The sequence below is a fragment of the Spermophilus citellus genome (assembly GCF_964194105.1).
Source record: "Spermophilus citellus genome assembly, chromosome: 2".
Taxonomy (NCBI): domain Eukaryota; kingdom Metazoa; phylum Chordata; class Mammalia; order Rodentia; family Sciuridae; genus Spermophilus; species Spermophilus citellus.
This window is the reverse complement of record NC_138183.1, coordinates 3,644,562-3,669,701: the sequence shown is the minus strand read 5'-3', so window position 1 is coordinate 3,669,701 and position 25,140 is coordinate 3,644,562. Positions and strand designations below refer to the sequence as shown.

Sequence of the window (25,140 nt, the reverse complement as noted above, 5' to 3'; positions counted from 1 at the left end):
TCGCCTGTAATCCCAGTGGCTCAGGAGGCCGAGACACGAGGATTGCGAGTTCAAAGCCAGCCTCAGCAATGGTTAAACAACTGAGTGAGACCCTATCTCTAAATAAAATACAAAATAGAGCTGGGGATGAGGCTCAGTGGTTAAGTGACCTGGGTTCAATCCCTAGCACCAAACAACAAACAAAAAACTTACTTGGCATTGTACCGGGAGCTGTGTGTCCCTCCAGAAAACAGACAGAGGCCAAATTAGGAATGCAAGAGGTTTATTGGATATAGCCTGTGGTGACCAAGTGCAGGAAGCAGGATGGGGCAGAGTTATCAGATCAGCACACAGCTGCTGGGGCCTCAGCCAGCCAGCAGGAGTCGTGGGCAGCCACTTGAACAGGAGCCCTGCTAGGAGCAGAACCTCAGGCCCCAGTGCCCCTCACTGGGCTTAACTTTGGTGGAGGCCACCCAGAAGAGCAGGGCCTGAGTGCAGTGACCAAGCAGATACCAAGGGCGATGGGGGCTGCCAACCAGCTGAACTCCCCCAGCCCACTCCTTTACAAGAAAATAACCGTATGGGACATTTCAACTGGGCCACAGCAAAGGCCTTAAGAGTACAGAAACCTACCCCACCCAAGGCCTGTTCTCTCTGGACCTTTCCACTGTGTGCATAGGTGTACTCTGCCTGTTTTATTAAATAGTAGCCTTTGGTGTGTGTGTGTGCGGGGAGCACTCATTCCCCCGGGGGTCTGGTACCAAGGATTGAACCAGCTGCTCTGCCACTGAGCTGCAGCCCCAGCTTCTCATTTGTTTCATTTATTCTGAAGCAGGGTCTTGCTAATTGCCGAGGCTGGTCTCTAAGTTTTGATCCTCCAGCTCCTGCCTCAGTTTCCTGAGTGCTGGGATCACCAGTGTGGGCCACCAAATCAGCACAAGCAGCCCATTTCTAAAGAGCTGTTCAGGCAGTGGGGGATGCTCCCTCAAGACACTAGGGAAATGTCCAGCCGCGCTCCCCCGTCTGCATCCAGGCTCTCACTTGAGGTCCCTGTCCCCATCTCCTACCCACTCATCTGGTGAAAGCAGGCTTCCCTCAGCCCTGTACCCACAGAAAGTCCTCTGCCCTGACTCCAGGAGGGTGCTGAGGCTCGCTGACCACTACACAGCCCTTGAGCCAGCAAATGCCCAGAGGTGACTGTGCAGCCTGAGCCACACCCCATGGGCCTGGGAAGAACAGCTCCCTTCCCCTCTTTGGATTTTGAGCTGGGAAAACATTGTCCTAGGACTACTGAGGAACAGGAGAGGATGAGACTACCACAGGGAAGAGGAGGGCATCCCCAGAAGGGCAGTGCTTGGCTGGCCCTGGTTCTCCCAGCTATGGGAGCCAGTCAGTCCCCTGGGCTTGCATCCCTTCCTGTTGAGCCCTGGACTAATGGGACAGTTGACCAAGGCCCTTTTCTTCCTGCCCAGGACCCCTGGGAACCCAGGAAAGGCAGGAGGGCCTGGAGGAGGGCTCCCCGGCAACCTGCAGACTTCAGGGAAGCTCTCCCACCCTACAAGGACTCTGGGATTGGGTCTAGTTCTCCACTCCTGTGGGTCTGCAGGCCTTGGCCCTGCTCACCGACAACACAGACACCCCACTCTCCTCAGCATGTGATCCGAGCCTCAGGCAGCTCTGGGAGACGAGGATGGCATCTGCTGCCCTCGGGCTGTGCCCAGTGTCACATATCACCTGGGAGCTCTGAAGTCTCAGAGACAGCAGCCAGGGTGGGGAGGGTTCGCGGTGGGAGGGTCGGGGTGCTCAGGCGAGGCCCGCCCGCTCCAGGTCCTGGGGCAGCACGCGGCCCTTCCTGCGGGCCTTCTGCAGGCGCCGCTCAGCCTTGGCTGTCTTCTTCCTGCGCAGGTTCTGCCGCCGCCGGTCCTGCCGCTGCTGCATTTTCTCCACGACGTGGGCCGAGCGCTTCTCCCACTGGCGCTGCCGCTGAGCCCGGCGCTTCTCCTTGCGCTTCAGGGCCTCCTGCAGCAGCCGCTCGTTGTCACGGATCTTGACCCCCTCGGCCTTGTACAGCAGGTTGGTCCACTTCATCTTGGCCTCCAGCTCCCGGGCCTTCCCTGCGTCCTGCTCCCGCAGCTCCTCCAGCCGGCCTTGCCGCGCCTGCAGGCGCTCCAGCAGCTGCCGGTAGTTCTTGCCTGTCAGAGGGGTCAGGTTCCCCTTCACCTTCTGCCGCTTCTCCTTCCGCTGCTGGGCCTTGGTGGCTGGCTCCTCCTCACTGACCTCCACCTAGGGACGAGCAGCAGGTCGGTGACAACGCAGAACTGGCACCCCACCTCACAAGCACCCAGACCACGCGGCTGCTGCCACCCAAGAGGGAGTTGAGGCCACAGAGCCAACCAGGGGACAGGCCAGGGCCCGGAGCCTGCTCGGTTCACCTTATTGAAGATCAGCGCTGGCTCCTGCGGCCCTGCGCAGACCGCTGCAGGGGGAGCCACCACCGCGGCAGTGCCTCCGGCCTGTGCTGCCACCTTCTCCTTCTCCTTCTCCTTCTCCTTCGCTAGCAGCTCCCTCCGCTTCCTCTTCTTCCGATCGCGCTCCTGCTTTCTCCGCTGCCTTTTCTCCAGTTTGGCAGCAGAGAGCGTGCCATCCTGGGGGAAGCAGGGTCTGCTCAGAGTCCTCCCAGCCTCAGGGCCCCGCCCTGACACAGGGCGGAGATGGAATTAGGGCTGGAAGGTGCAAGAGGAGCTCCTCAACAGGACTGCTGCCCAAGGCACCAGTGGCTCCAGGGTGAGGGACAAGAGGGTGGCTTCCAGCTTCAGGCCAATCGCAGTTTCACCAACTGCCACACGCATCACTCCAGTTCTGAGCGGGGCCTGGTTCTGCATGAGCAGGCCGGTCCTGTGCACTAGGGCTCTGCACTGCAGCCCCATCCCAACGGCCTTTCAGTTCCACAGCCAACAAGAGTGCCCTGCACCAGACCTACCCAGCCCTGTGCTGCAGGAATGAGGGCCCAGGACCTTGACGGCCTCTTAGGAACCAGGGAAGGGCCAGTGGTCATGACCCAGGAGGCTGAGAAGCTGAAGCCGTCTGCAGAGCAGAGGTGGGCAGGAGGGGTCCCAGGGAAAGGTGGGTGCCCAGGTCAGAGAGTAAACAGCACTACTCAGCACAAAAATGGAGGCTGGCCAGTCACCTCATCTCATGGTGACCTTTAGAAGAACAGATGGGCCATGCTAGCCGTTGTGGCACCAACAAAGGTGGCTTCCCAGAGGAGAAGGCTGGGCTTCTGAGACCCATGGGAGAGAGGAGCAAGCAAAAGGCCAGGGACCCCGGGACTGAGGTTCTCCAGGAAGCAGGGAAGGGCACTTGCTCCCCCAGGGCAGACCCTGCTCCCTGCTAAGAGCCCCCTCCCACCCCGAGCATGGAGCTGGGTAGGGAGGCCACTCCAAAGACATACTGATGAGTGCTCCAGAGGTGGCCCACCTACCTGGCCTCGAGCCTGCTGGATCTTCTCATGCAGCCGCTGGCGCAGGACATCCAGGGCAAAGACAGAATCAGGTGCTGCAGCCTGGCCACCTGCAGGGAGGGAGACAGGGCTGAAAGGAGGCCCCTCTTGATGTCCTTCCCCAGGGCCCAATACCTAAGAAGCTTCAGCCTGTACTCACTGCCCTCCTGTCCCCAGTGGCCACTTGCGGATCTACAGGCCAATCCATTAAATTCCACTCCATCCTCCTCTTCAATGTGGATTGGCCCCTACAGCCTCCTGGATTGGATGGTTATATCTGGTCACTGTGGTACAAAAAAATTCTTCCTACCAGTCTCACTGCTCCAGATGCTGAGAAACTCATAGCCATGTCCTCCATGGTCTTGGTCCACATAGCCCAGATCACCATAGTCTACTACCCATTGCATTTCTGTGATTTTCACTCTCTGGGAAGCTCTGAATACCCAGTGCCCTGATGGTGACTTAAGAGCAGAGGAGGCCACATTTGCATCTAATCCCCACCCCATTGCCCTGGAGCCCCTTACCTGCAGGGGCCCCTGTGGAGATGGAAGGCTCCTCTTTGTTTGCTGTTGGCTTCTTGGTCCCAGGAGCCACTGGAGATTTCTTCTCCCCAAGGGTCTTGGCTTTGTGCTCTGAAGCCTTCTGTTCCTGTTCCCGGAATTTTTTTGGTGTTTTCTTTCTTTTCTTTTTTCGGGGTCCAGAAGCTTCTGAGCCTTGAATTTTACTAGCTGAGATATAAAGTGACAAAAAGCTGCTATTCCAATCTCTATGCCCCACACAGCAACAGGAAGGTCTCACAAAGGCTTTGATCCCACAAGGACTTTGATCCCATGAAGGAAATCAGGTAGATTTCAGGTAGGCAGAGGAGCCAGCAACACTAGGCCACAGTGCTCAGAAACAAAAGTTCCAAAAACAGAGCAGCCACACACCAAAACCTAGCACACAACCACGTGCAGGACCCAGCACAAAGGATTCTCCTGCACAAAGCCCAGGATGTGCACCAGCTCAGCACCTGAGCTAGGGAGACTCACACATCCATGCCCAGCAGCAAGTTATGGCACCTCTGCCCAACAAAATCCTGTGTGCTGACTTGAGTGGGAATCAAGCCCCTGTCCATTCCTATTTTTTTTTTTTTTAAGTACTGTGGATTGAACTCAGGGGTACTCAACCACTGAGCCACATCCCCAGCCCTATTTTGTATTTTACTTAGAGAGAGGGTCTCACTGAGTTGCTTAGCACCGGGCCATTGCTGAGGCTGGCTTTGAGCTCGAGATTCTCCTGCCACATGGCAGGAGCCCTCTTCCTCCCTCCCTCCACCTCTGACTACCATCTCTGCCTGACTGCTCACTGCTCCCTACAGTCTACTCCAGGTGGAGAGCTGGAGATGCACCAGGCCAGCCCCAGCAGCTCCAGGGGAGGAGCGGTCCTCCTTGGCAGGAGGGGGCTTGCTGAGAGCAGGGGTGCTCCCTTTACCCCGGGGCCACGCGTCAGGGTAATGCCCAAGAGTAAGGTAGATTACACTTTGTTCGGCATTTCACAGACTCTCTGGTCCACTTGAGGGCTAACTGGGGTCAGATGGCTGCCCCAGCCCTTGCCTGGAGTGGGGCTCCCTGCGAAGCCCCTGGTCCTGACTCCAGCGGACCCTCTCCTGGACTGGATCCGGCCCCTAATCTAGACCCTTAAAACAGCTCTTGATCTTCCTCTCGCTGAAGACAGGCCAAGGAAATCAAGACCGACGCGTTCTCCGGCCAAGGACTTCTGCCTCCTGCCTTGGCCCCTGCTCCTAGGGCAGCTTTCGCACCCACGAGCCCCCCAGGAGCGGGGCGGGACGCGAGCTCTCCTGCCCTCCTCCGAGCCTCCGCGGAGCTGTGAGACCCCGACCGCACTCCGCCAGGCCCCAGGCCACCTCGATCCCAGCCAGACCGACTTCGGACCCGACCCGATCCCGGCCCAGCTCGGCCCGCCTACCCCGCGCGCGCCGCGGTGGCTCGGGGCCCTGCGGGGCGCAGATCTTCCTGGCCAGGTCCTGCAAGTAGGCGTCCTTGGCTTGCAGGGAGGCCATGGCGGCACACTCGTGGGCCCGGCGCGGCGGCTCGGCGCTCGTCTGGCGGTGCCTGCCTCCGCGCCCGCGCTCGCCTGGTCCGGCCTGGCCGCGCCGGAAGGGGTGTGGCCTGCGCGGTGCCCCCGGCTCAGTTCCGAGCGCCGCCGCGTCCCGGACGAGTGAGGCCGGGGCTCAGGCCCGGCTCCTGCTCGCGCACGTGCGTGCCCGTGCGTCGCGGCGCTACCCTGTCCGCTCTGAGGACCAAGGAACCTCCCGCTAATGCAAAACGGAGCCTGGGGTCGCGGGGCCACCGCTCGCCTCAGTTCCGACGGGCGCTCCTCACTCCGCCCAGCCCCTGCCGCGCGGTGGAGCCCGGCGTTGAGCGGGGCTGGTCACGTGGCGGCCACCGGCTACTCTAACACGCGTAGCTGAAGTCTCGGCTACAACCCCTCCGACACAGGCTCGAGAGACTGCGGGATGTGGAGGCCGTCTCTCCCAGGGCTGGAGAGGCAGAAGAAACCCCTCCGCTTTTGAATGGGAAATATGGTGTTGAAGCAGCAAATTAAATTCATGATTCGAAAGATGCTTCTAGGTTATTCAAGACCCTCATCGGGGCCAGTTCTTTCCAGTCCCCTCCTCCAGCTCTCAGCTTCCAGGTGTAGGGGACTCCTTTTCTCCTTAGCGGCTTCGTAGAAACTTCCCACAGTTAAAATGCTGGAGACCACCCCACATCTTATCAATAAAAACTCCCTCTGAGCAATGAGCAAGTTTCTGATCCCCCCCCCCTTCCCACTTGCCAGCTCCTGAGGTCTGGGGCTCCCCGGTGACAGGCTGCAGTTCCTCAAAGCTGGATCCTTGGCTGCCAATATCAGGAACAGTGATCTTCCTCATGGGAAGGAGGTGAAGCAGGTGGATAGCCACTGGATGCAGCCCTAGTCTTTGGTCTACCACCACTGCAGCCACCTTAGCACTGTAGTCTCTGCATGTCAAAGGTAGGCCTGGTACCAAAAAGGTACTGGGTCTTGAAAGTGACCACAACACTGGGAGAAACCAAGAGATCTTTATTGCAGCAGTGAGAAAGAGAAGAGAGAAAGAGGGGGTGGGGAGCAAAGAGAGAAAAAAGAGCAAGAGAGGGGGCCCAGCAGGAGAGTTTTTGTAGTCCAAATCTCATGGGGTCTCTTGGTGTGCAAGCTGCCTTGTTGGCGTACAAAATTGGATCACAGTAGTTGCTACAGGTGTCATCTGCCTTCAGGCAGATGCAGCAGGGGTCAAATGTGGGTTTCTGTTGCATCAGATGGGTGGGGGTCGACTGTTGAGCCTTGACGCAAACAGGTGATAAAGGACCAGACAGCGAAGTTAGAGTTCCCCAGGTTATCCTGCAGCTGACATTCATTCAGCCTGCCCTGCACCTAACAGGTCTGGCTCCTAAGAGTTCAAATCCTGTTTGTCACTTCACTTCCCAACTCTGTGGCTATAGGCACAGCTCACCTCTTGCAAGCCTGTGTCCTCTTTCTCTCTGAAATGCAGGTGTAGCAGCACAGACTCAGTGGCATTAAGAAGTAGATGATACCCAAGTACTGATTCCCGAACCATGTGATGTGCAACAGCAAGTTTTCCATTCATTCACCAAATATCCAAGACCTACTGGGAGCACCCACGAGGCTGGAGCCCAAAGCCATCCAGGCAGAGCAAGGAGTTATGCAGAAGCTGCTAGGAGTCCCAGGGCAGTATTAGACTGACCAGAAGTGAGAAAGAGAGGAACCAACACACAAGGTGGTATTTTTATTTTAAGTTTCATTACAAAAGTAGCAAAACAGACATAACAGAATTCAGGAAGAAGCCGTGGCAGGCTGCCTTGTGAGTGGGCCATCTGCTCACACAGCCTTCCCGAGGCAGGCAGTCTACATACAGCAGGCACATCTGTGCTTGGGGAAAGATGCAGTAAGCAGGTCTCTGCACAGGAGCCAAGGCTTAAGGGCTTGGCTACTGCTCTCCACTAAGCCCCCCCCCCTTTTTTTTCTGTGTGTGTGTGTTGGGGGATTACTGAGGATTGAACCCAGGGGTGCTTTACCACTGAGCTGAGCTACATCCCCATTTTTTTTGCCAGGCTGGCCTTGAACTCGCAATCCTGCTGCTTCAAGGCTCCTGAGTTGCTGGGGTTACAGATGTGCATACCATACCTAGCTCCCCTCCCAATTTTAAATACATTCACAGGTTGTCTTCCTGGTATCCTGTATCATCACTGCCCCACAGTCCAGGTCCTCAACAAGACCAACTTTCTCTGACCTGGTCAGTCAGGAAGGTAGCAGCTAGACATGGTGGGCCACCCTGAACAACTTTCCCCAACTGTCCTGGGGTTGACCCTGGCCTGGCCAGTTAAAGGAGGCCACAGGGGGTCCTAGAGTACTCAACTGGAAGTGGAGGCTGAGAGAAACAGGGCTGTGGTGAACATCCAGGGCAGAACCCTGGATTTGTTCCTGATGAACTAGGGGTCCTGGGAGAGTGGCCCTGAGAAGCTCAGGCATGCTCTGTGGGGCCAGAGCCACCAGTGTGTGAGTGGGCAGGGGCTGCAGCCTGCAGAGGGCCAACACCGGGCTCCGGGGACGCCAGCAGAGGGGCTGAGAGACCATCAGCGGAGTCTGTGTCGAGGTCCAGCCTCCAGTAAGCTTCGCACAGAGGCAGGTCATTAGCTTCGCAAAGACTTGAGCTTTTCCACCACCAGAAACCCCAGGGAGGGACAGGAGCAGGCAAGAGGAAAGCCAGGGGAGGGGAAAGCAAGATAGAAGCAGAGTTAAGAAAACATGAACACCACCCCAACTTGCCTTCCCTTCTATCTGTGGTTGCCCCTCTGCAGCAGGCCTGGCTGAGAGAGGGGCCACAGGGACCACCCTTGCATCCGGAGAGGCTCAGCAGGCCCTCCAACTTTCAACTTGCTGAGCAATTCTACATGGGCCTCTCTGAAGGCCTGGCTGCCCATCCCCTCCCTGGCTAGGGAGGTCATCAGACTGTAAGGAGCCTTGACAGCAGAGACCCTGCCTACGACTTGACCTAAACAGGATGATTATCGGGAAAACAGGCCCTGCACCTCCCCACACTGCTGCTCCGGCCTTAGGACTTGCTGGGCTCTGTGTGGTTTCCCACCTCGCAGGGAATACTTGAGGCAAGGAGTGGCTCATCAGTCCTGGCAGGAACCACTCAGAGCAAGGTCGTGCCCACAGCTGTCTAAAATGCAGCGGCTCTGGCCTCTGCATCTGCCCTCAGCATTCAGGCTCAGAACCACCTGGGCACTGAGTGGCATCCCCAGGAGTGGAAAAGGAAGCAGAGCCAGAAAGAGCAAGCAGTGAGCAGACAGAGTGTAGGCAGGAGCAGCCCACGCAGAGGGAGGCCAGAGTGGCCAGCAGGTCACTAGGCACAGAGGAAGGAGAGGGGAGGATGAAACCCCCTGGTCCCGGCATGGCGAAGCCCAGATTGCTGAAGTGAACACCTAAGCAGAGGCCAGAGCTTCACCACAGGGTCATGGGAAGGGCAGGCTGGCTGGAGAAGACAGGTTGCCTGTGGGAGAGACATAGACTGGCCCCACGGGCCATTTGACTCCGTAGCAAGGCCTCCGTGGGTCAGAAAGGAACGTTTTATTTTTTAATTTTTTTTTCATTGTACTGGGGGGTGGAACCCAGGGATGCTCTACCACTTAACTATAGCCCCAGTCCTTTCTTTTAAATCTTTGGATTTCTTTTCCTTAATATTTTATTAGTTGTTGATGGACATTTATTTATTTATATGTTGTGCCGAGAATCAAACACAGTGCCTCACACATGCTAAGCAACTGCTTTACCACTGAGCCACAACCCCATCCCCCCAGTTATTTTTGAGAGAGTCTCACTGAATTGCCAACACAGGCCTTGAACTTCGCATTCTCCTGACTAAGCCCCCCAAGTTGTGGGGATTACAGAAGTGTACCACTCACTATGCCATTACATTTTAAATTCATGAGCAGGGAGGGGGAGGATGGTTTAGTGGCTGGATTTCGAAATTGCTGGATTGAATCTTGACTTCCCAAGCTAGTGGGACAGAGCTGCAAGGCCCCTGTGTCTAGCCTGAGCTTCCCCCCATATCCATCACACTGGACTCTGATTTCTGTGGGACCCCTCAGGCTCACAGACTCAGGTGTTAGGATTCTGAGGGGCCCCATGCTGGCTAGGTTGATGGGTCCTGCTACTGCTGAGGCTGGCATGCAGGAGTCTCCAGCTCCATGAATAAGACTGAGCAGACCAGATACCAAGCATGAGGCCCTGGCTGCTAAGGAAGTCTGCTGGCTCCTTCCTCCTCCCTGCCATGGCTGCCCCACCTCCACACCATGGGAATCAACAGCATTCACCTGTAGCTGCATCCTAAGGCAAATAGTGGCATCCTGGACATGGGTGTGGGCCTGTGGGACGCTGAGGGGCCAGCCCAGGCTTGGCTGCCACATCTACATATGGATTCAAGAACCAAGAGCCACTAGGCCCAGCCCCTAGGACACTGTTCTCCAGACTCGACCTCCCCAACACCAGATGTCCTGTGATTCTCATCCCACTGCACTGAGGGAGAGACCAGGGCCCTGGCAGGTGGCTATGAACTGTCTGTTGATTGATCATGCTGGCCAGGGACTCTGCTTTGGAACATGGGCAGCAGAGCCAAGACCAGGCACGTTTGTGAAAAAACAGAGAGACTTTCCAGGCTGGGCCAGGCCCAAGTAGGCAGGCTCCTTCCTGCACGGAGTCCAGCCCTATTTGTACCTGGACGAATAATACTCCTCCTCCAGCTCGTATAGGTCGATGGAGACCTCGTCCCTCAAGGTGATGAGCTTGCGGTCACACTCTTCCTGCAGAGCGCGCAGCTGCTGGTTTCGCTGGTCAATGGCCTCATTCACCGATGGGAAGTCATTGAGGATCAGGAATTGCTTGAGATCAGACACCAGCTTCATCAGGGACTCTCCAGCCCGTACCTGCAGCATAGAATCAGGGTAGTCACAGGTTGAGGGAATGGGGGTCTTGTGGTTGACCCTGGACCAGTAGTGCCTCCCTGGGAGACTCAGCTTCTTTGTTTGCAAGGTGGGGACAACAGACCCAACTGCACAGGGTCATCTGTGAAGCTGACCCGCCTTGAACAGCACATGAGATAAGCTTTCTCCCCAAACCTTCCCATCAACCTCTGGTTTCTACCCCCACAGGACCCATCTCCAATCTGACCAGTCAGGCACAAGCACATCCTGCTTATCCAACTCAACCCCATAGAGAAGCCTATATCCTGTTTTGCCTCCTGCCCTACTCTTCCCTGGGAAGCACAGCTGCCAGTTGGGCAGGATTCCTAGGGGGCCTTTTCCCACACTCATCCATGGGCACACCTGCAGAAACTCTGGTTAGCTGGGTTTCCCCACGACTCCAGGAGGATCACATTGCACAGACAGCTGGTTCACTCGACAATGTGCCTTTTCAATCTGGACTCAGGCAACTTTCACATCAGCAGCATCTCTATCTTCCTGGCCCCCAAAGTCACAGAATGGACTTAGCAGACTACCCGCCTTGCCCCTTCCCAGCAGCTCTCTTGGGGACAATCTCCTGAGAACTGATTTGCCCCGACCCCATTCTCAAAAGCTGCCAACAGATGAGACCCAGCACCCCTGCAATGTCCTTCTGTTGCAGGCAGAAAGAGGGCAGAAGAACTATACTCCAACCACAAACCCATGACCCTCTGGAGTCCCAGTCGTGCTCTCCACATAACTCACGATGTTGGCAGCCCGCACGTGCATCTCGTAATTGTCCTGTTCACCCTGAGTAGCCCGAGACACCTGCGTCTCATCCTCAATCTGGGGGCAAACAAAAAAGAATCAGCCCAGTTGGCAGTCATGGAGTCCCCACTGCTGGCTTGACCTGGCTTCCCATACCCACATTGCTATAGTGTATCCTGCCTTCTACCACCTGGTGCTGCTCTAATCACGAGATTCAATGAACTCTGTTCTTTTCTATGGAAGACAACTGGCACTTTCTCCAAGACAAACGGACACTGCCAGATGTAGAGAGGTGTCTTAACCAACGTGGCCAAGATTTTTCCCCCCTGGGGCTGGGGATGTGGCTCAAGTGGTAGTGCGCTCGCCTGGCATGCGTGCGGCCCGGGTTCGATCCTCAGCACCACATACCAACAAAGATGTTGTGTCCGCCCATAACTAAAATAAATAAATATTAAAAAATTAAAAAAAAAAAAAAAGATTTTTCCCCCCTCCCCCTGTACTGGAAACTACCACTGGGCTATATCCCCAGCACCCTGCGCCCTTTAACTATTTTAGTTGTCAATGGACCTTTATTTTATTTATTTACATACGGTGCTGAGAAATTAACCCAGTGCCTCACACATGCTAGGCAAGTGCTCCACCATTGAGCCACAATCCCAGCCCTTTTTATTTTATGTTCTGAGACACAGTCCTGCTAAGTTGCTCAGGCTGGCCTCAAACTTGCAATCCTCCTACCTCAGCTTCCCGAGTATCTGGGATTACAGGCATGCACTATTATACGCAGCCTTGGCCAGAACTTTTTTGGGGTGTAAAACCCTGTTTGCCAGAGATTAGTGTCACTTGATGGCACTAAGCAAACTGTTGGAACTACAGACTAAAGGATGAAGAATGTTTTAAGTGTCCATTTCCTGAATGTCAGGCCTCACATTAAGCACTGCTGGTTGACCATTTTCTCTCACGAAACTTCACAGGAGCTGTGCTGCTGTTCCTGCTTACAGACAAGTTACCTTGATGCTGGGATAGACCTCACTGAGCCCAAGCTGTCTCAGAAATAAACTGAGGAACCAGGAGGCCAGCTCAGCATTGCTGGCTCTAAAGTCCTGGCTGTCAACCTGGGCATGGCTTCTGACAAGCCTTGTGAGGGACAGGGCAGGGCAAGGGTGTTAGGACACCCTCAACAATAAGAGCCAGACCTCCTGAGACACTCCTGGCTCTGCTATTATTGGCCAAGTGATTGGGCAAATTGCTGAGAACTCTGGATGTTAGTTTCCTCCTCTGAATGTGGAAAGGACAAGGACCCTTGCCTCAAAGCCCTTACAAAGATTGCACAGGACAGCATAGAGTCCTCAGCACAACCTGACACGGTGCTAAATCAACAGGAACTCCCATCATTACTATTACTGACCAAGCCAGCCACGTCTGCAGAGGCCTGGAAAGATCCCGCTCCATGTGGTGCTACTGCAGCAGTCAGTGGACTTACCTGACCCTGGCAAGACACTGACTGCTTTGCCTGCCTGGAGAGGTGCCCCGCCCCCTTCTTGCCTGCCCGCCACCTGTTCACACTCACTAGCAACAGCTACAGGGTCTGGGTCACTTGCTCTGTGCCAGGCCCTGTGATAACTACTTTACACAGATAAATTAATCTAATCTCAAGGACCCACACCACAGAGGAAACTGAGGCACAGAGGCATGGGGTCTCCATCAAACCCACATGGCTAGTAAGCACTGGCCTTGGAAGCTCAGCAACTAGGCCAAAATTCCCTATTACTCTACCAAGGCTTGTAAGTATTTGGCTCATTTATTTATCTGTTGACATGTTTGTTACTACAGCACGCCACTCCAGCCCAAAACGTTTTCTCCACGAGGACAAAAACCTGTTCCCCGCAGCATCCCCACCCGTCACAGAGTGCAGCCCCCACAGACACGGGTGCTGGTCAAAAACCATTAAGCAGAGCGGCTCAGTCCCTGCTCTCCCTCGTTCTCTGGAAGCCAGGGCAGCATCCCCACCTTGGCGGTCTTGATGATCTCGGTGAAGTTGTCCATGATGGACTTGACATCATCCTTGAGCCGCTTGTTGTAAGACTGCAGCAGCGTCTCCTTGCTCTGGGGCAGGGCTCTCTGCTGGGCCATGGTCGGCCTCAGACGCTTAGCGGGGCCTGGCACCACAAAGTACAGGACTGAACTTAGACACCCTCGCCCAGCAGACACGGATCCATCTCCGCAGGCGGGCTCCGCCGGGGCCGCGACGCTCCTCGGGTGCACCTCTCTTCGCCCCAGGACCCGAGGCACCCACTGCCTGCCCCGGACCGCGCGGACCACGCCGTTCGGGGCTGGCACATGCGCCCCGCCGGCGGCGGCCGGGCTCCTTCTCGGGCCCCCACCCGGGTCCCTCTGACCCTGCGCCCTCTTCCGCTCGCCGCGCTCACCACGGGTGACCGCCGGCGAAGGCCTGCGTGGCCTGGCCCGCAGCTCTGGTCACGCCGCCCAGCTCGGACACACACCGCAGACTCGGGCCTGGGCCGCGGGCCGCGAAGGAGCGGAACCTCTGTGCGGTCAGGAAGGAAAGTCGGCCCGGCAACACAGGCGCCCACGCCTGCAAGAGCAACTCCCAGCGAGCTCTCAGCGGTCGCCCGGCCTCTGGCCGAGAGCGTCAGCCGCGCACGCGCCGCGCTAGGCCCTCCTCCCCCCCTCCCCCGACGGTAGGCTTTGAGGAGTCCTGTCGCTTTAAGTTCGAAATCCCGCGAAGGCGCCGGCTATCGCGATATCCGAGGCCGCTTACTTATTACCCACAATTCTTTTTTTCTTTCTCTCTTCTCCTGCCGACCAAGATGGTGAGTCGTGGTGCAACGTCTGGCTCCGGATCTGGGTCCGGGTTTCATCCGCCGTCATCCGCTTCGGGACACGGCTGCGCGGGTCCGCGGCTCCGCTCGGCGCTAGTGGATCCCTACTGGAGCCCTACTGGGCTTGGCACAGAGGAGTTGGGCCAGTGGGGAGCATAGCGCCGCAGTGCGGGACTTGGGCGGGCCGAGGCTTAGGCGGCTACGGTTGCTGCCTCGGACTCCGCCTCCGAGCCACGCCGCGGAGCAGCCCGACCGTGCGGGTGTCCCGGGCCGAAGCGCACGTGGGGGAACGGGGTCGCGAGCAGTGCCGTGCGGCCCGGGGGCGCGAGAGCGGCGCCGACTAACTGGCTCTTCCCCTGCGCAGCCGAAGGGAAAGAAGGCCAAGGGGAAGAAGGTGGCCCCGGCCCCCGCCGTGGTCAAGAAGCAGGAGGCTAAGAAGGTAGTGAACCCGCTCTTCGAGAAGAGGCCGAAGAACTTCGGCATCGGTGAGCGCAGGCGGCCCCGGGGGTGGGGCCCCCGCCGCCCCCAGGGAGCGGGCTGGTCCGCCGAGTGGTGCTGGGGGAGCTCCCGCCGTAGAGGGAAGGGGCGCTGTCTCCGGTCCGAGGCGTGCGTGCAGATGATGTGAAAGAATATTTGCTATCTGAAAGATGGTGATGACATTTAGACCACCAAGATCGCTGATGCACAGCACCCAGACCGGAGGCGGAAACCTGACACCAGTCAGCCTTACTGACAGTGTTGCCCTTTACTTCCCAGGACAGGACATCCAGCCCAAAAGGGACCTTACCCGCTTTGTAAAATGGCCCCGCTACATCCGGCTGCAGCGGCAAAGGGCTATTCTCTATAAGCGGCTGAAAGTGCCTCCTGCGATTAACCAGTTCACCCAGGCCTTGGACCGCCAAACAGGTGGGGCTCTGGGATGTGTACCAGCGTCACTCCGAACAAGGAGCTGGCCTAACTGAAAAGATGTGACATGCGGCTCTAGAGTTTTTTCTATTCAGTTCTTATGTAGTACCATTATTAAGGCATTTATGTTGTGTTACCTGAGCCTAACTGAAGAATGCTTTCCCAGCCACCCAGCTGCTTAAGCTTGCCCACAAGTACAGACCTGAGACCAAGCAGGAAAAGAAGCAGAGGCTGTTGGCCCGGGCTGAGAAGAAGGCTGCTGGCAAAGGGGATGTTCCCACAAAGAGGCCACCTGTCCTTCGAGCAGGTGAATGGGCCTTTCTGTAGAGGGGGCAAAAAGGGGGTAGGCTGTGCTATGATGCATCAGTTTCACCCGAAATCACTGTGAGGGTTGAAATCCGAGCTTTTTAACACTGAGTCACAGCGCATTACAATTGTTTTCTGTCACCAGAGCCATGTCTGAATGCTCACAGAGTGTTTGTGTTTTGCAGGGGTCAATACTGTCACCACCTTGGTGGAGAACAAGAAGGCTCAGCTGGTAGTGATCGCTCATGATGTCGATCCCATCGAGGTGGGTTGGGCATATTTTTAAACAGATTACTGAAACCAGGGTGGAACAGGCTTAATGATGAGTCTGGCATAATAAGACCAAAGTGGGTGACAAGGATAGTCCCCTTAATTGAGGACAGCACTGACAAGTGATCCAGTTCATGCCTGGCTCTTGCAATGATGCAAGCCTTTTGCTGAATTAGACCTTGAAGTGCATATACTTGAGCTTTTTAACTCTGAGCAATGGCCAACCTAGATCTCTTAAGGGACTGCTTTGGTCAAAACACACTTTCCAGCCAGTGCTTTCTTCCAGCTGGTTGTCTTCCTGCCTGCTCTGTGTCGCAAGATGGGAGTCCCTTACTGCATCATCAAGGGGAAGGCTAGGCTGGGACGTCTGGTTCACAGGAAGACATGCACCACTGTTGCCTTCACACAGGTTAACTCGTAAGTGTGTAGCCCCAACCCCCTGTCCATTTGCTCCCTTAAGACATTTTAAGACCAATGTCTTAAAATGTGCAAGGTGGCGCACACCTGTAGATTTTAGAGGATCATGAGTTCAAAGTCTGTCTCAGCAATGGCGAGGTGCTAAGTGACTCAAGTGAGACCCTGTCTAAATAAAATACAAAATAGGGCTTAGGGTGTGGCTCAGTGATAGAGTGTCCCTAAGTTCAATCCCCAGTAACCTTCTTCCATTAAAAAGACCAATGTTCTAGCTTAATGAACATACATATTTCACCTTTTGCCTATGATGGTTAAGAATTTCTTCACCTGAATGAATCATGTGGTCATGTTATATCTGAGGCAAAAAAGCTTATTTGGAACTAAAAATGGAATTTCCTAAAGGGTAACTAAAACTGAAAGCCCACCTTTTCTCCCCCACCCAGGGAAGACAAAGGAGCTCTGGCTAAGTTGGTGGAAGCTATCAGAACCAACTACAATGACAGATATGATGAGGTAAGAAACTACCCAAGTACTCTTCTTGGGTGAATCGAGCTTTCAAGGGACTGGCTGACTCAACTCTGTGTGCTTGAAACAACCAAAGCAAACCAAAACTCCCAAGTGTTAATCCTTGGGAGATGGCAGGCCAAGCTGACTGCTTCTTTTTTCATTTCAGATCCGTCGCCACTGGGGAGGCAACGTCCTGGGTCCAAAATCTGTGGCTCGCATTGCCAAGCTGGAAAAGGCAAAGGCTAAAGAACTTGCCACTAAACTGGGATAAATGTATGCTGTTGCATTTCTGTACATAAAAATAATAAATTGTCCTTCATCCAGTGTCTTGGGCTGAAGGCAATAAACTTGTTTCAGGCAGTAGCCAGGGCATGCCCTGTAGCGTGAGAGCTTTAGAAACTTATTGTGTAACTTGCATGAAAAGGCTGTATATAGCAGTATAATGCTCAGAAACCAAGCCAGGGTTTTGTGATTGAGCAGTCACTGTCTTATTTAAGGTAGCAATGAATGTGAGTCTATAAAGCATTTATTTATACTGATAATACATGATCCAGTAAAATCAAGTCTCTTGAAATGCCATCTATGCAGGGACCTTCTGATTATTTAGGGACCATTCTGTACTGACTTCTTCACATGCCAGGTGTCCGGCGCAGGAATTTTTTAAACCACAGGTATGATGTAGCTGCACACAGTCCATACCTTAGGTTGAAAGAAAATTAAGCTGTTAGGCTGTGAAGTGCACTAAAAGGAGGGGACCAGGGGCAGTGCAACTGACCAGGTAATGATGTACTGCATGTGTTCATTCCGCAGAGTGACTCTGGTTTGCCCTCCGATGGGTCCTCCAGGGACTGTGCTCTCTGCAAAGACAGTGGGCCCCTGTCCTCACCTCTGCTGCTGCTTCCCAACAGCTAGCTGCTTTGGCACAGCCATCCTCAGGTTGTTACTTGACCCATAACCCATCGCCCTTCAAGTGTGTTTCTTGGTGTCTTGCCCCACCCCTGAACACATACACACCCTAGAATACAGCACAACTGGGCCAAGAAAAGGCAGGGATACTTATTGGGGGGGGGGGGGCTGGTCTCAACATACGGAAGTCAGCATCAATAAAAACAGGGTCTGCGCCTGTGACCCTAGCCATGGCCTCTAGGTCCCGGTAATGCCAATGGTTCCTTTCTGGATTATTCTCAGGAACAAAGGGCTTCCTGGTTTCTGTAAGCCTCACCATCCCGACTAGTTCCACTTCTCCTTCAACCTAAAAAGGAAAATGAGGTTCCTCTTTACAAGGGCTTGCAACAGGGAAATGACGAAAGACCCATATCCATCCCTTACCTGGCCTTTCTGCCGAGTTTCAGGATTCACTTTCTTCCTTGGGACAAACCCTCGGTTTACCAGAATAGTGACTCTAGGGTAATAAAAAGCACTTTCAAACACAGAAAAGTTTTTGCATAGGATTGTCACTTGGGCACCTACAGCATAGCTTTAGGACCAAGGAAGAATCCTTCATGTCTTTTGGGGGGTTTTGTAATACTGGGGATCTGGTTGAGGACTATCCATAGAGTACACTCCAGCAACCCCTTTTGCCCCTTCCTTGTGGGGTGGGTGATAACCAGGCATTTGACCACTGAGCCACATCCCCAGTCCTATCGTGTATCCAGAGTCTCCGTGAGGTGCTTAGTGCCTCGCCTTGCTGAGACTGGCTTTGGTCCTGGGATTACAAGTCTGGCCCTAGTGCCTTTCTTGATGGGAAAATCTCCCCTCCACCAACCACCACTCTCACTAGCCCTATTTGCAGTTTGTGGTGCACAGCCTGCTCTGTTGCTTTCCTTCCTTGTGCTCCACCCCAGCAGTATGCAACTGGTGATCCACATTACCATGGCCAGAGCTCAGGGACCATCTCTCCCACTGCAGCCCCCTCCTAAACAGGGTGGCCACTGAAGCAGCCCTGGCACGCAACCTGCTGGTCATGCAGCTTTTGAGCACCACCCCAGAACTGGAACATGGACTAAACAGGAGCCCCATGTATCTTAACCTGCACTCCTCTTTTTCTGGAAGTTCGTCCCATTTGCTACCTTGAGTGTTAATGTTCCCCACCTCAGCTCCCACTAAGCATTTGGGGGATTTTAACTGCCCTTCCTGTTGTGCTGTCCTACACCACAGTGTGTTGGCTGCTGTTTGATTCTGCAGAGCTCATCTCGACAACTTCCCCTTCAGAGCTTACATACAGAACCTATTCAGTAATAAAATGAATTGACTAAGGATGTTTGTAATCTGACATGGCTTATTTCACATCAGAATAAGGGATTTCAAACTTAGCAGGGTACTGACACTTTCTGAGCATCTAGGATTTCAAGGTCTTACCAAGGGTGGGGGACTGGAAGGACATGGTGATGAAAATTGATCTGCTTTGACTGCACCCAGCAGGCCAGTCAGCACCCCACATGGCCTACTCACCCCAGGTCGGTGCAGTGGAAGGGGGTGACTACATAGGCCCCACTCTCAGTTGAGGAGGAGATCCGACCAGCTTCCCGGGCCTCCCGGGCAGGATCCACCATGGTCCGGGGTATCATGTACAGCTCTTTGGAGTGATCAAAGCGCCCCCTGACCTTAACTGGCCTATACTCCAGATTTTGCAGTTCTATTGGACTACAGAAAGAGGGGAAAAGAGCTGTAGACAAGCAAGGTTTGGCACAAAAATAAATCCTCTTAGAGTAGGTTGCAAACTACCACCCCACCAGGGCCAGAAACAGTGAAGACTGCCGGGTCTTGCCCTCTACAGGGCCAGGTCCTCAGTTCTAGCCCTTTGGTGCCATGTGAGAATGTGAATCTGTGCCACCAGAGTAAAAGTTTTTACGAGAAGATGAAAGTGTTAATTCCTGTGTGACTATTTTATGTAAAATTAATAAAATATGATGTGGGACCCATGCCATCTGCAAGTCAAATACAGCACATTGTATCCACTTCAAATTCAACTTTGCTGCATAGATCCATCTCTCCAGGAGAGTGTTTTCAAATGATGGGGAAAGGGCAGTAGAATCCTTCAGGCACTTTTCAAAATACTATCCTCATGGTGAGGCCTACATTATCTGCCTTCACCCACCAACTAAGAATCATTGCTAAAAGGGGCTGTCAGCACTGTGGGGAATCCCTCAAGGCCTAAAAAATAGTGGAACCCAGCATCAAAAATAAGACTTTTCTATGTCTGGTGGCCTCAGATGGCTTCACAGGGATGGTCTATTGTTAACAGAAAGCCAAGCAGGACAGCTGATTTTGAGAACTCCTGTCTGAGGTCAGGGAAGTGATTGGCAGCACAGGAAGAAGTCAGAGCCCCACAGCTGATCTCAGTGATCACCCCATGGGCTGCCACACTCACTCTGCTGGCAGAGGAACGGGATCAGCCATAACTCTAGACTCTAATTCTGCAATCAATTTCAGCTTCCATTTCCGACGCTGGACCTACAGAAAGAGAGCATAAGCCAAGCAGATGGCAGTACCATCAAAGGCTCAGGGCCATTTTAACTAGATGCCAGTCTTTACCTGCCAAGTCCCCAGGCCAAAGGCAGTCACAGGGATGAGAAGCAGAAACCACTGGAGAAAGGAGTCATCTTCCGTTTTTGTGGCAGGTGCTTCTGCCATAGAACTGCCACACCTGCTCGGCCCCCAGGCCACCCCTGGAGGGAGTTTTACAACACTGGCATGGGGTCAAAGTCTTAAAACAAATAGATCTGAGGCAGCCAATTCTTCAAGACTCCCAGTACCACCAGGAGTCGTGGCACAGGAGTAAACAACCTGCTGTAAGAAGCCAACAAGCAGCACCTTGTCCAGTCCAGCTCCTAACCCCACAGCACACACTTGAGATGTCTGTTGACCAAATAAACGTGGTCTAGGGATCGATACTGGTTCTGCCACCAATTGTGACCATGTAACCATCCCACGTTTTAAAGGAGGGAACCAAGGAGTGCTCTACCACTAAGCTACATCTCTTGTCCTTTTTATTCATTTATATATATTTTTAGTTAATTATTTACTGGTACTGGGGATTGAACTCGGGGGCACTCGACCACTGAGCCACATCCCCAGCCCTATTTTGTATTTTAGAGACAGGGTCTCACTGAGTTGCTTAGTGCCTCACTTTTGCTGAGGCTGGCTTTGAACTCGCGATCCTCCTACCTCCACCTCCGGACCAGCTGGGATTACAGGCGTGAGCCACTGCGCCTGGCTCATTTATACTTTTATTTTGAAGCAGTTTCCTTAAATTGCTGAGGCTGGCCTCGAACTTACAATCTTCGCTGGGATCACACGTGTGCACTGCTGCACCCAACTTACCTAATGCCTTTATATTCAGTATTGTGTTAGGACATATTCTGTGGTACTAACTTGCACTAGTCACATTAGTTCAAAATATATTTAAAAGGCAGTTAATAAGCAGCCTGGCCAGGCGCTGTTGGCTTTGTGCTACATAGAGAAACGCGGCATAATCTTAGGACAGTTGTTCACAGTGCGGTCCTAGCTGCGTTTCGCCTGCACTGCCCATCATAAATCTAAAGACGGAACTACGTGCACGGAAGGTACCGTAAGCCTTCAAGCTGGGAGACCGTGGAAGCCCGAGGCGCTGTCCGCGCCGCCCGCAGCCCCGTTGCAGCCCACCGCGCCCCTGCTCACCCGCGCGCGAGGCGACTGCGACGCGCGTCCAGGCAGCGCGGGCCGGGGCCTGCGGGAACAGCACGCTCGGGACGGCGAGGATTCGCGCCCACCCCGCGCGGCCCTCCGCGCCCGTGCGTCCCGGCCCCACGCACACCGCTCGCAGCCCCAGCCACCGCGCCGCCGCCGCCGCCGCCGCCATCGCTCAAGTCGCTGCGGGCGCTTCCGGGTCGGGAGCGTCTACTTCCGGAGAGGCAGCGATCGCTTCCGGAGCGTCTCCACGTTCTCGTCCAAGTGGTGCCTGCTGCAGTTCCGGCCATGGGCGAGCCGTCTGCAGACGTGCGGGCTTTCCTGCTTCAGCACCCAAGCCTGCGGCTGCTGCCCGGCGCAGACAGGGTCCGCGGGGAAGGAGGTACTGGGGGAAGGAGGGAGGGCCGGCGCGAAGGGAGCCCATCTCGCTGATCCCGTAGCCCACCCGCAGGTGCGCTGCGCCCTGACGGGCCACGAGCTGCCCTGCCGCCTGCCCGAGCTGCAGGTCTACACCCGCGGCAAGAAGTACCAGCGTCTGGCGCGCGCCCCCGCGGACTTCGACTACGCCGAGTTCGAGCCGCACGTCGTTCCTAGCAGCAAACACCCGTAGGTGGCCGCCCAGAGCTCGCGCGCGCGGCCCCCGACGGGGCTGACCCGGCAGCCCTACCCTTTCCGTGCGGGAAACCTAGATGCACTGTGTGATTGAAACTGTCGTCACGGGAGGGTCCCGCTTTCGCTCCCGCTCCGGGAGCACCTTGCCAGGCAGTCTCCAGCTGCACCCTGCGCTGGAGCAGGCTGCTGGGCCTCCCTCTGGTGAAAGAAGAGGTCACAGTCAGTGGGTTAGCGGCAGTTCCTGTATGTGGCCACAGTGGAGCAGCGTGGGTCTCAGTCTTTACTGTGAACTGCCCCCGCAAATTTTTCTTCTTGCCCATAGGCACCAGTTGTTCTGCAAACTCACCCTGCGCCACATCAACAAGTCCCCTGCGCACGTGCTGAGGCATACCCAAGGCCAGAGGTACCAGAGAGCCCTAAGGAGATGTAAGTCACCAGGTGTTTGCAGCACAAGCTCAGTCTTTGGATGCGTACCTGCCTCCCCTGGGACAGAGTGCTCCTTCTGGGCAGAAGCAGTGCGTCAGTCACCTTTCAATGATCCTTAGGTGAGGCTCCTGCCTGGTCCTGGCACAGAGTATGTGAAGGAAAATACTGAGGCCTGACGGCCCTCTGGTTACTTTCCCAGCTGAGGTTGGAGCAGTGTTCCAGGCACAGCTCCAGGGCTGGCAGAGGCACTGGGAGGCTCTGATGGCCTCAGACCAGTGTGTGAGTAGGTTAGGCCACAGGGTCTTGGTCCCTGGTCAGTATGGGAAGCTGGCACTAGTACCGGCAGTTGTGTGACCTGCAAAAATAGAGGGGCATGAGGTGACTGTAGCAAGCTGGTGAAGAGGATGGTGGCTTGGAGAAAGAAAAGGTATGGACCAGCCTCATCTGTTTGGGGGACAGAGCTAGGTTAGGGAAGTGAGAGCACAGGAGGAAATCACAGCATCCTTAAGGCAGGAAATGTCTAAGCACTAGGTTTCCCCAGGGGCTGGAGAGCTCCTTTGCCTGTTTTGAATTCAGGATGGCTTAAGGAAGGAGGGTGCCAGCCCTGGAGCTGGAGGAACTCACCTGGCCAGGGATTGCTGGCTTGAGCACCAGGGAGCCCCAGAGAGAGGAGGTCAAGGTAAGGGAACAAAAGTAGCCACAGTGTTTGATAGTCTAGAGGATTCTGGCAATCTTGATTAGGGCAGCTGAGGCTTGATGGGGGTAGAGCCAGGCTGGGGTGCTGTAGGGCAGGAGACAGGTGTAGGTGGGCCTCTGAAGCACGGCTGTAGAGCAGCGAGGGGGGCGAGGTTTCAGGGGACCACGCCACCTCTTTCATGCTGCGGGTGGAATGGGAAGGTGAGGAAGCAGAGCCCACAAGTTTCTTGGAGCAGGCACTTTGTAGAAGCCAGGCCCAGAGAGGGCCGCCAGCCAGGTCCTGGACTTTTGTCTAGTCAGCTGTGCTAGCTACTGGGACGTGGGGGTTCCTGTGAGAGCAAATGGTTGAAGGGATGGATGATGGAGCTGAGATGGGACTAGGATACAATGAAGCCACTTCAGGGCAGTCATTTTGGAACCAGTTCCTGACCTGAGGAACTTGGAAGGAGATGCCACAGGCAGGTGCTCATGGTGATAAGGCCACTGTGGCCACAGGAAATGGTAGCAGAGAGGACGTAGAGAAAGGGCTCTGGAGATGGCAGAAGCAAGCAGTGACGTTGCAGGCAGGGGACAGTGGGTGCTTGGTCCTCTCCATACACAAGGATCAGTTGGGGCAATCCCTGAACAGGGTTCATCCACAGGATCTCATCCTATTACCTAAGCTGGCCCAGGGCAGCAAGGGCCAGGTCCTTCAGGCCCCACCAGGTTGGGGCCCATGTGATACCAAGAGGGAGGACTTTAGTGCTGGTAGTAGACTAGGTTGCTGCTGTGGCAGCCTCACTGGGGCTCACCTTGGGCCTGCAGGATAAGTGCCAAGGCCTGGTAGACCTGTACAACCTTCTAGTCTTTGGGCCACTCCTCCTCCACACCTGGTCAGGCCTGAGCTGGGGCACACATGGGTTAGCCTTGTGCCCAAAGGACTGGGGCTGGGGAGGGTACCCAAGTAAGCTGGCTTGTGTCCCAGATGAGGACTGTCAGAAGCAAGGTGTGGAATATGTCCCTGCTTGCCTGCTGCACAAGAAGAGGAGGGTGGAAAGCCAGGTGGACCAGAACCAGCCACCAGGCCTGAGAGAAGCCTTCTGGGAGCCTCTTTCCAGTGATGAGGGTGGAGCCCTAAGTGATGACAGCATGACAGACCTGTACCCACGTAAGTGGCACAGCCGTCCTTCACTCTGGCCTTGCAGAAGTTCCTGGCTCATTCCCCCCACCCCTAGAAGGTGGAGCTCCACTTGCAGTGGGCTCAGCCAAATGCCTGTCCATCCCAGCGGAGCTCTTCACCAGAAAGGACCCAGGAGGACCTGAGGACCTGGATGGTGCTGATGCCTTTCTGACTGACCAAGAGAATGAGGAGCTGAAATCCCCAAGAATGAAGGGCACAGGGGACAGAAGAGAAGCTGAAGTGGACTTGAAGCGGGTCCATAAGCGCAGAAAGGTAAGCTGTTACCTCTGGCTGCACTGCCAATTTGTGCCAGAAGCAGCTTTCTCTAGTTGTGGTTTGGGTTTGTTTGAAATCTCACGCTAATAATGTGTAAGTAAAGTGGGAGCCACTCTGGGGGGCAGGAGGGAGGGTAGCTGGCCCTCAGCCTGGATCTCTGGAGGTTCTGCCCATGTGCTGCAGCACAGAAACCTGGCAGAAGGGGCTCAGCTTTCACGTGCCCCTTCTTCTGCTATGAGGCAAGAGCCACAAGGGTGGAACTGCATGTGCTTCCCTTTCCCCGGCTCCATGCAGTGCTGCCTGACCATTAGTATAGGGCAACCATGGCAGAAAGGCTGGCTGCTCAGGCTAGTGGGGGCCAGGGTGGTACAGAGCCTCCCTGGGGGATCAGAAGCATCCATAACCAAATGCTCTGCTGTACCACAGAAGCACCTGCACTCACTGACCAAGAAGCTCAAGAACCATCACCACAAGCCCAAGAGCTTTGGCTCCTTCAAGCAGTCAGGTTAATAAAGGTTGTGGGGACAGCTTTTGGTGTCCTTGGAACTCTTAGTCTCCAGCATCTTCCCTCCATTCATCCTAGTCTCCTGGCTTTGCTACCCCTGAAGCAGGGCTGAGGAACCTGCTTGGCACTGGGTGGGGTCCCATAACCAGGAGGCAGCAGGGACCCTGAGGGCAACTGCTCCCCGAGTGTGGTCTGCCAGTGTCCTTGGCAAAGCCTGGGGTTCCCAGCTCACTACAGCATCCTGAGGGCCCTGGCCAGCCTGCAGACAC

General features: G+C 55.1%; 5 protein-coding genes across 8 annotated transcripts; 2 read left to right on the top strand and 3 right to left on the bottom strand.

The window, feature by feature from the left end:
• Positions 1-245: 245 nt before the first annotated feature.
• Positions 246-5,644, bottom strand: SURF6 (surfeit 6). The gene is made up of 5 exons (XM_081279897.1): positions 5,447-5,644; positions 4,003-4,206; positions 3,461-3,549; positions 2,412-2,624; positions 246-2,262 (listed from the first exon to the last, which is right to left on the bottom strand). Exons 1-5 carry the CDS (start codon positions 5,538-5,540, stop codon positions 1,783-1,785), a joined length of 1,080 nt encoding a protein of 359 aa, XP_081136023.1. The 5' UTR covers positions 5,541-5,644; the 3' UTR covers positions 246-1,782.
• A 1,642-nt stretch (positions 5,645-7,286) lies between these two features.
• On the bottom strand, positions 7,287-14,364 carry MED22 (mediator complex subunit 22). Of its 3 annotated transcripts, XM_081279905.1 has the most exons (5): positions 13,713-14,357; positions 13,294-13,442; positions 11,284-11,364; positions 10,295-10,503; positions 7,287-8,226 (listed from the first exon to the last, which is right to left on the bottom strand). In XM_081279905.1, the coding sequence occupies exons 2-5, from the start codon at positions 13,414-13,416 to the stop codon at positions 8,037-8,039; spliced, it is 603 nt and encodes a 200-aa protein (XP_081136031.1). In that variant the 5' UTR covers positions 13,417-13,442; positions 13,713-14,357; the 3' UTR covers positions 7,287-8,036. The 3 variants fall into 3 exon arrangements, with proteins under 3 accessions (XP_081136031.1, XP_081136033.1, XP_081136032.1); XM_081279907.1 differs by lacking the exon at positions 11,284-11,364 and having other exon boundaries at positions 13,713-14,364; XM_081279906.1 differs by having other exon boundaries at positions 13,294-14,359.
• RPL7A (ribosomal protein L7a) lies at positions 13,624-16,855 on the top strand (the record flags this gene model as incomplete). The annotated part of the gene is made up of 8 exons (XM_081269526.1): positions 13,624-13,935; positions 14,224-14,611; positions 14,883-15,032; positions 15,199-15,339; positions 15,524-15,603; positions 15,895-16,025; positions 16,466-16,535; positions 16,696-16,855. The coding sequence occupies 8 exons, from the start codon at positions 13,624-13,626 to the stop codon at positions 16,798-16,800; spliced, it is 1,377 nt and encodes a 458-aa protein (XP_081125652.1). The 3' UTR covers positions 16,801-16,855.
• A 162-nt stretch (positions 16,856-17,017) lies between these two features.
• On the bottom strand, positions 17,018-21,408 carry SURF1 (SURF1 cytochrome c oxidase assembly factor). 2 transcript variants are annotated; one of them, XM_081279898.1, is made up of 8 exons: positions 21,099-21,408; positions 20,064-20,197; positions 19,900-19,982; positions 18,981-19,172; positions 17,859-17,931; positions 17,619-17,781; positions 17,305-17,386; positions 17,018-17,228 (listed from the first exon to the last, which is right to left on the bottom strand). In XM_081279898.1, exons 1-8 carry the CDS (start codon positions 21,367-21,369, stop codon positions 17,159-17,161), a joined length of 1,068 nt encoding a protein of 355 aa, XP_081136024.1. In that variant the 5' UTR covers positions 21,370-21,408; the 3' UTR covers positions 17,018-17,158. The 2 variants fall into 2 exon arrangements, with proteins under 2 accessions (XP_081136024.1, XP_081136025.1); XM_081279899.1 differs by having other exon boundaries at positions 21,189-21,408.
• SURF2 (surfeit 2) lies at positions 21,406-24,916 on the top strand. Its single transcript, XM_081279904.1, has 6 exons — positions 21,406-21,563; positions 21,649-21,803; positions 22,132-22,235; positions 23,896-24,078; positions 24,197-24,363; positions 24,793-24,916. Exons 1-6 carry the CDS (start codon positions 21,486-21,488, stop codon positions 24,874-24,876), a joined length of 771 nt encoding a protein of 256 aa, XP_081136030.1. The 5' UTR covers positions 21,406-21,485; the 3' UTR covers positions 24,877-24,916.
• Positions 24,917-25,140: the final 224 nt, after the last annotated feature.

What these genes read in the sequence shown, in the direction of transcription:
- SURF2 (XM_081279904.1), top strand. Translation starts at nt 21,486, where the DNA reads ATGGGCGAGCCGTCTGCAGACGTGCGGGCTTTCCTGCTTCAGCACCCA. An exon ending in GTTCCTAGCAGCAAACACCC is followed by an intron (nt 21,804 to 22,131) that starts GTAGGTGGCCGC and finishes TCTTGCCCATAG; the next exon opens with GCACCAGTTGTTCTGCAAAC. An exon ending in GGGTCCATAAGCGCAGAAAG is followed by an intron (nt 24,364 to 24,792) that starts GTAAGCTGTTAC and finishes GCTGTACCACAG; the next exon opens with AAGCACCTGCACTCACTGAC.
- SURF1 (XM_081279898.1), bottom strand. Translation starts at nt 21,369, where the DNA reads ATGGCGGCGGCGGCGGCGGCGGCGCGGTGGCTGGGGCTGCGAGCGGTG. An exon ending in TCCCAGCTTGAAGGCTTACG is followed by an intron (nt 20,198 to 21,098) that starts GTACCTTCCGTG and finishes AACTCCCTCCAG; the next exon opens with GGGTGGCCTGGGGGCCGAGC. An exon ending in AAACTCGGCAGAAAGGCCAG is followed by an intron (nt 17,782 to 17,858) that starts GTAAGGGATGGA and finishes TTTCCTTTTTAG; the next exon opens with GTTGAAGGAGAAGTGGAACT.
- MED22 (XM_081279906.1), bottom strand. Translation starts at nt 13,416, where the DNA reads ATGGCCCAGCAGAGAGCCCTGCCCCAGAGCAAGGAGACGCTGCTGCAG. An exon ending in ACGTGCGGGCTGCCAACATC is followed by an intron (nt 10,504 to 11,283) that starts GTGAGTTATGTG and finishes TCTATGCTGCAG; the next exon opens with GTACGGGCTGGAGAGTCCCT. An exon ending in GAGGAGTATTATTCGTCCAG is followed by an intron (nt 8,227 to 10,294) that starts GTACAAATAGGG and finishes GTGGTGGAAAAG; the next exon opens with CTCAAGTCTTTGCGAAGCTA.
- SURF6 (XM_081279897.1), bottom strand. Translation starts at nt 5,540, where the DNA reads ATGGCCTCCCTGCAAGCCAAGGACGCCTACTTGCAGGACCTGGCCAGG. An exon ending in TCCAGCAGGCTCGAGGCCAG is followed by an intron (nt 2,625 to 3,460) that starts GTAGGTGGGCCA and finishes TGCTTCCCCCAG; the next exon opens with GATGGCACGCTCTCTGCTGC. An exon ending in CAGCGCTGATCTTCAATAAG is followed by an intron (nt 2,263 to 2,411) that starts GTGAACCGAGCA and finishes GCTCGTCCCTAG; the next exon opens with GTGGAGGTCAGTGAGGAGGA.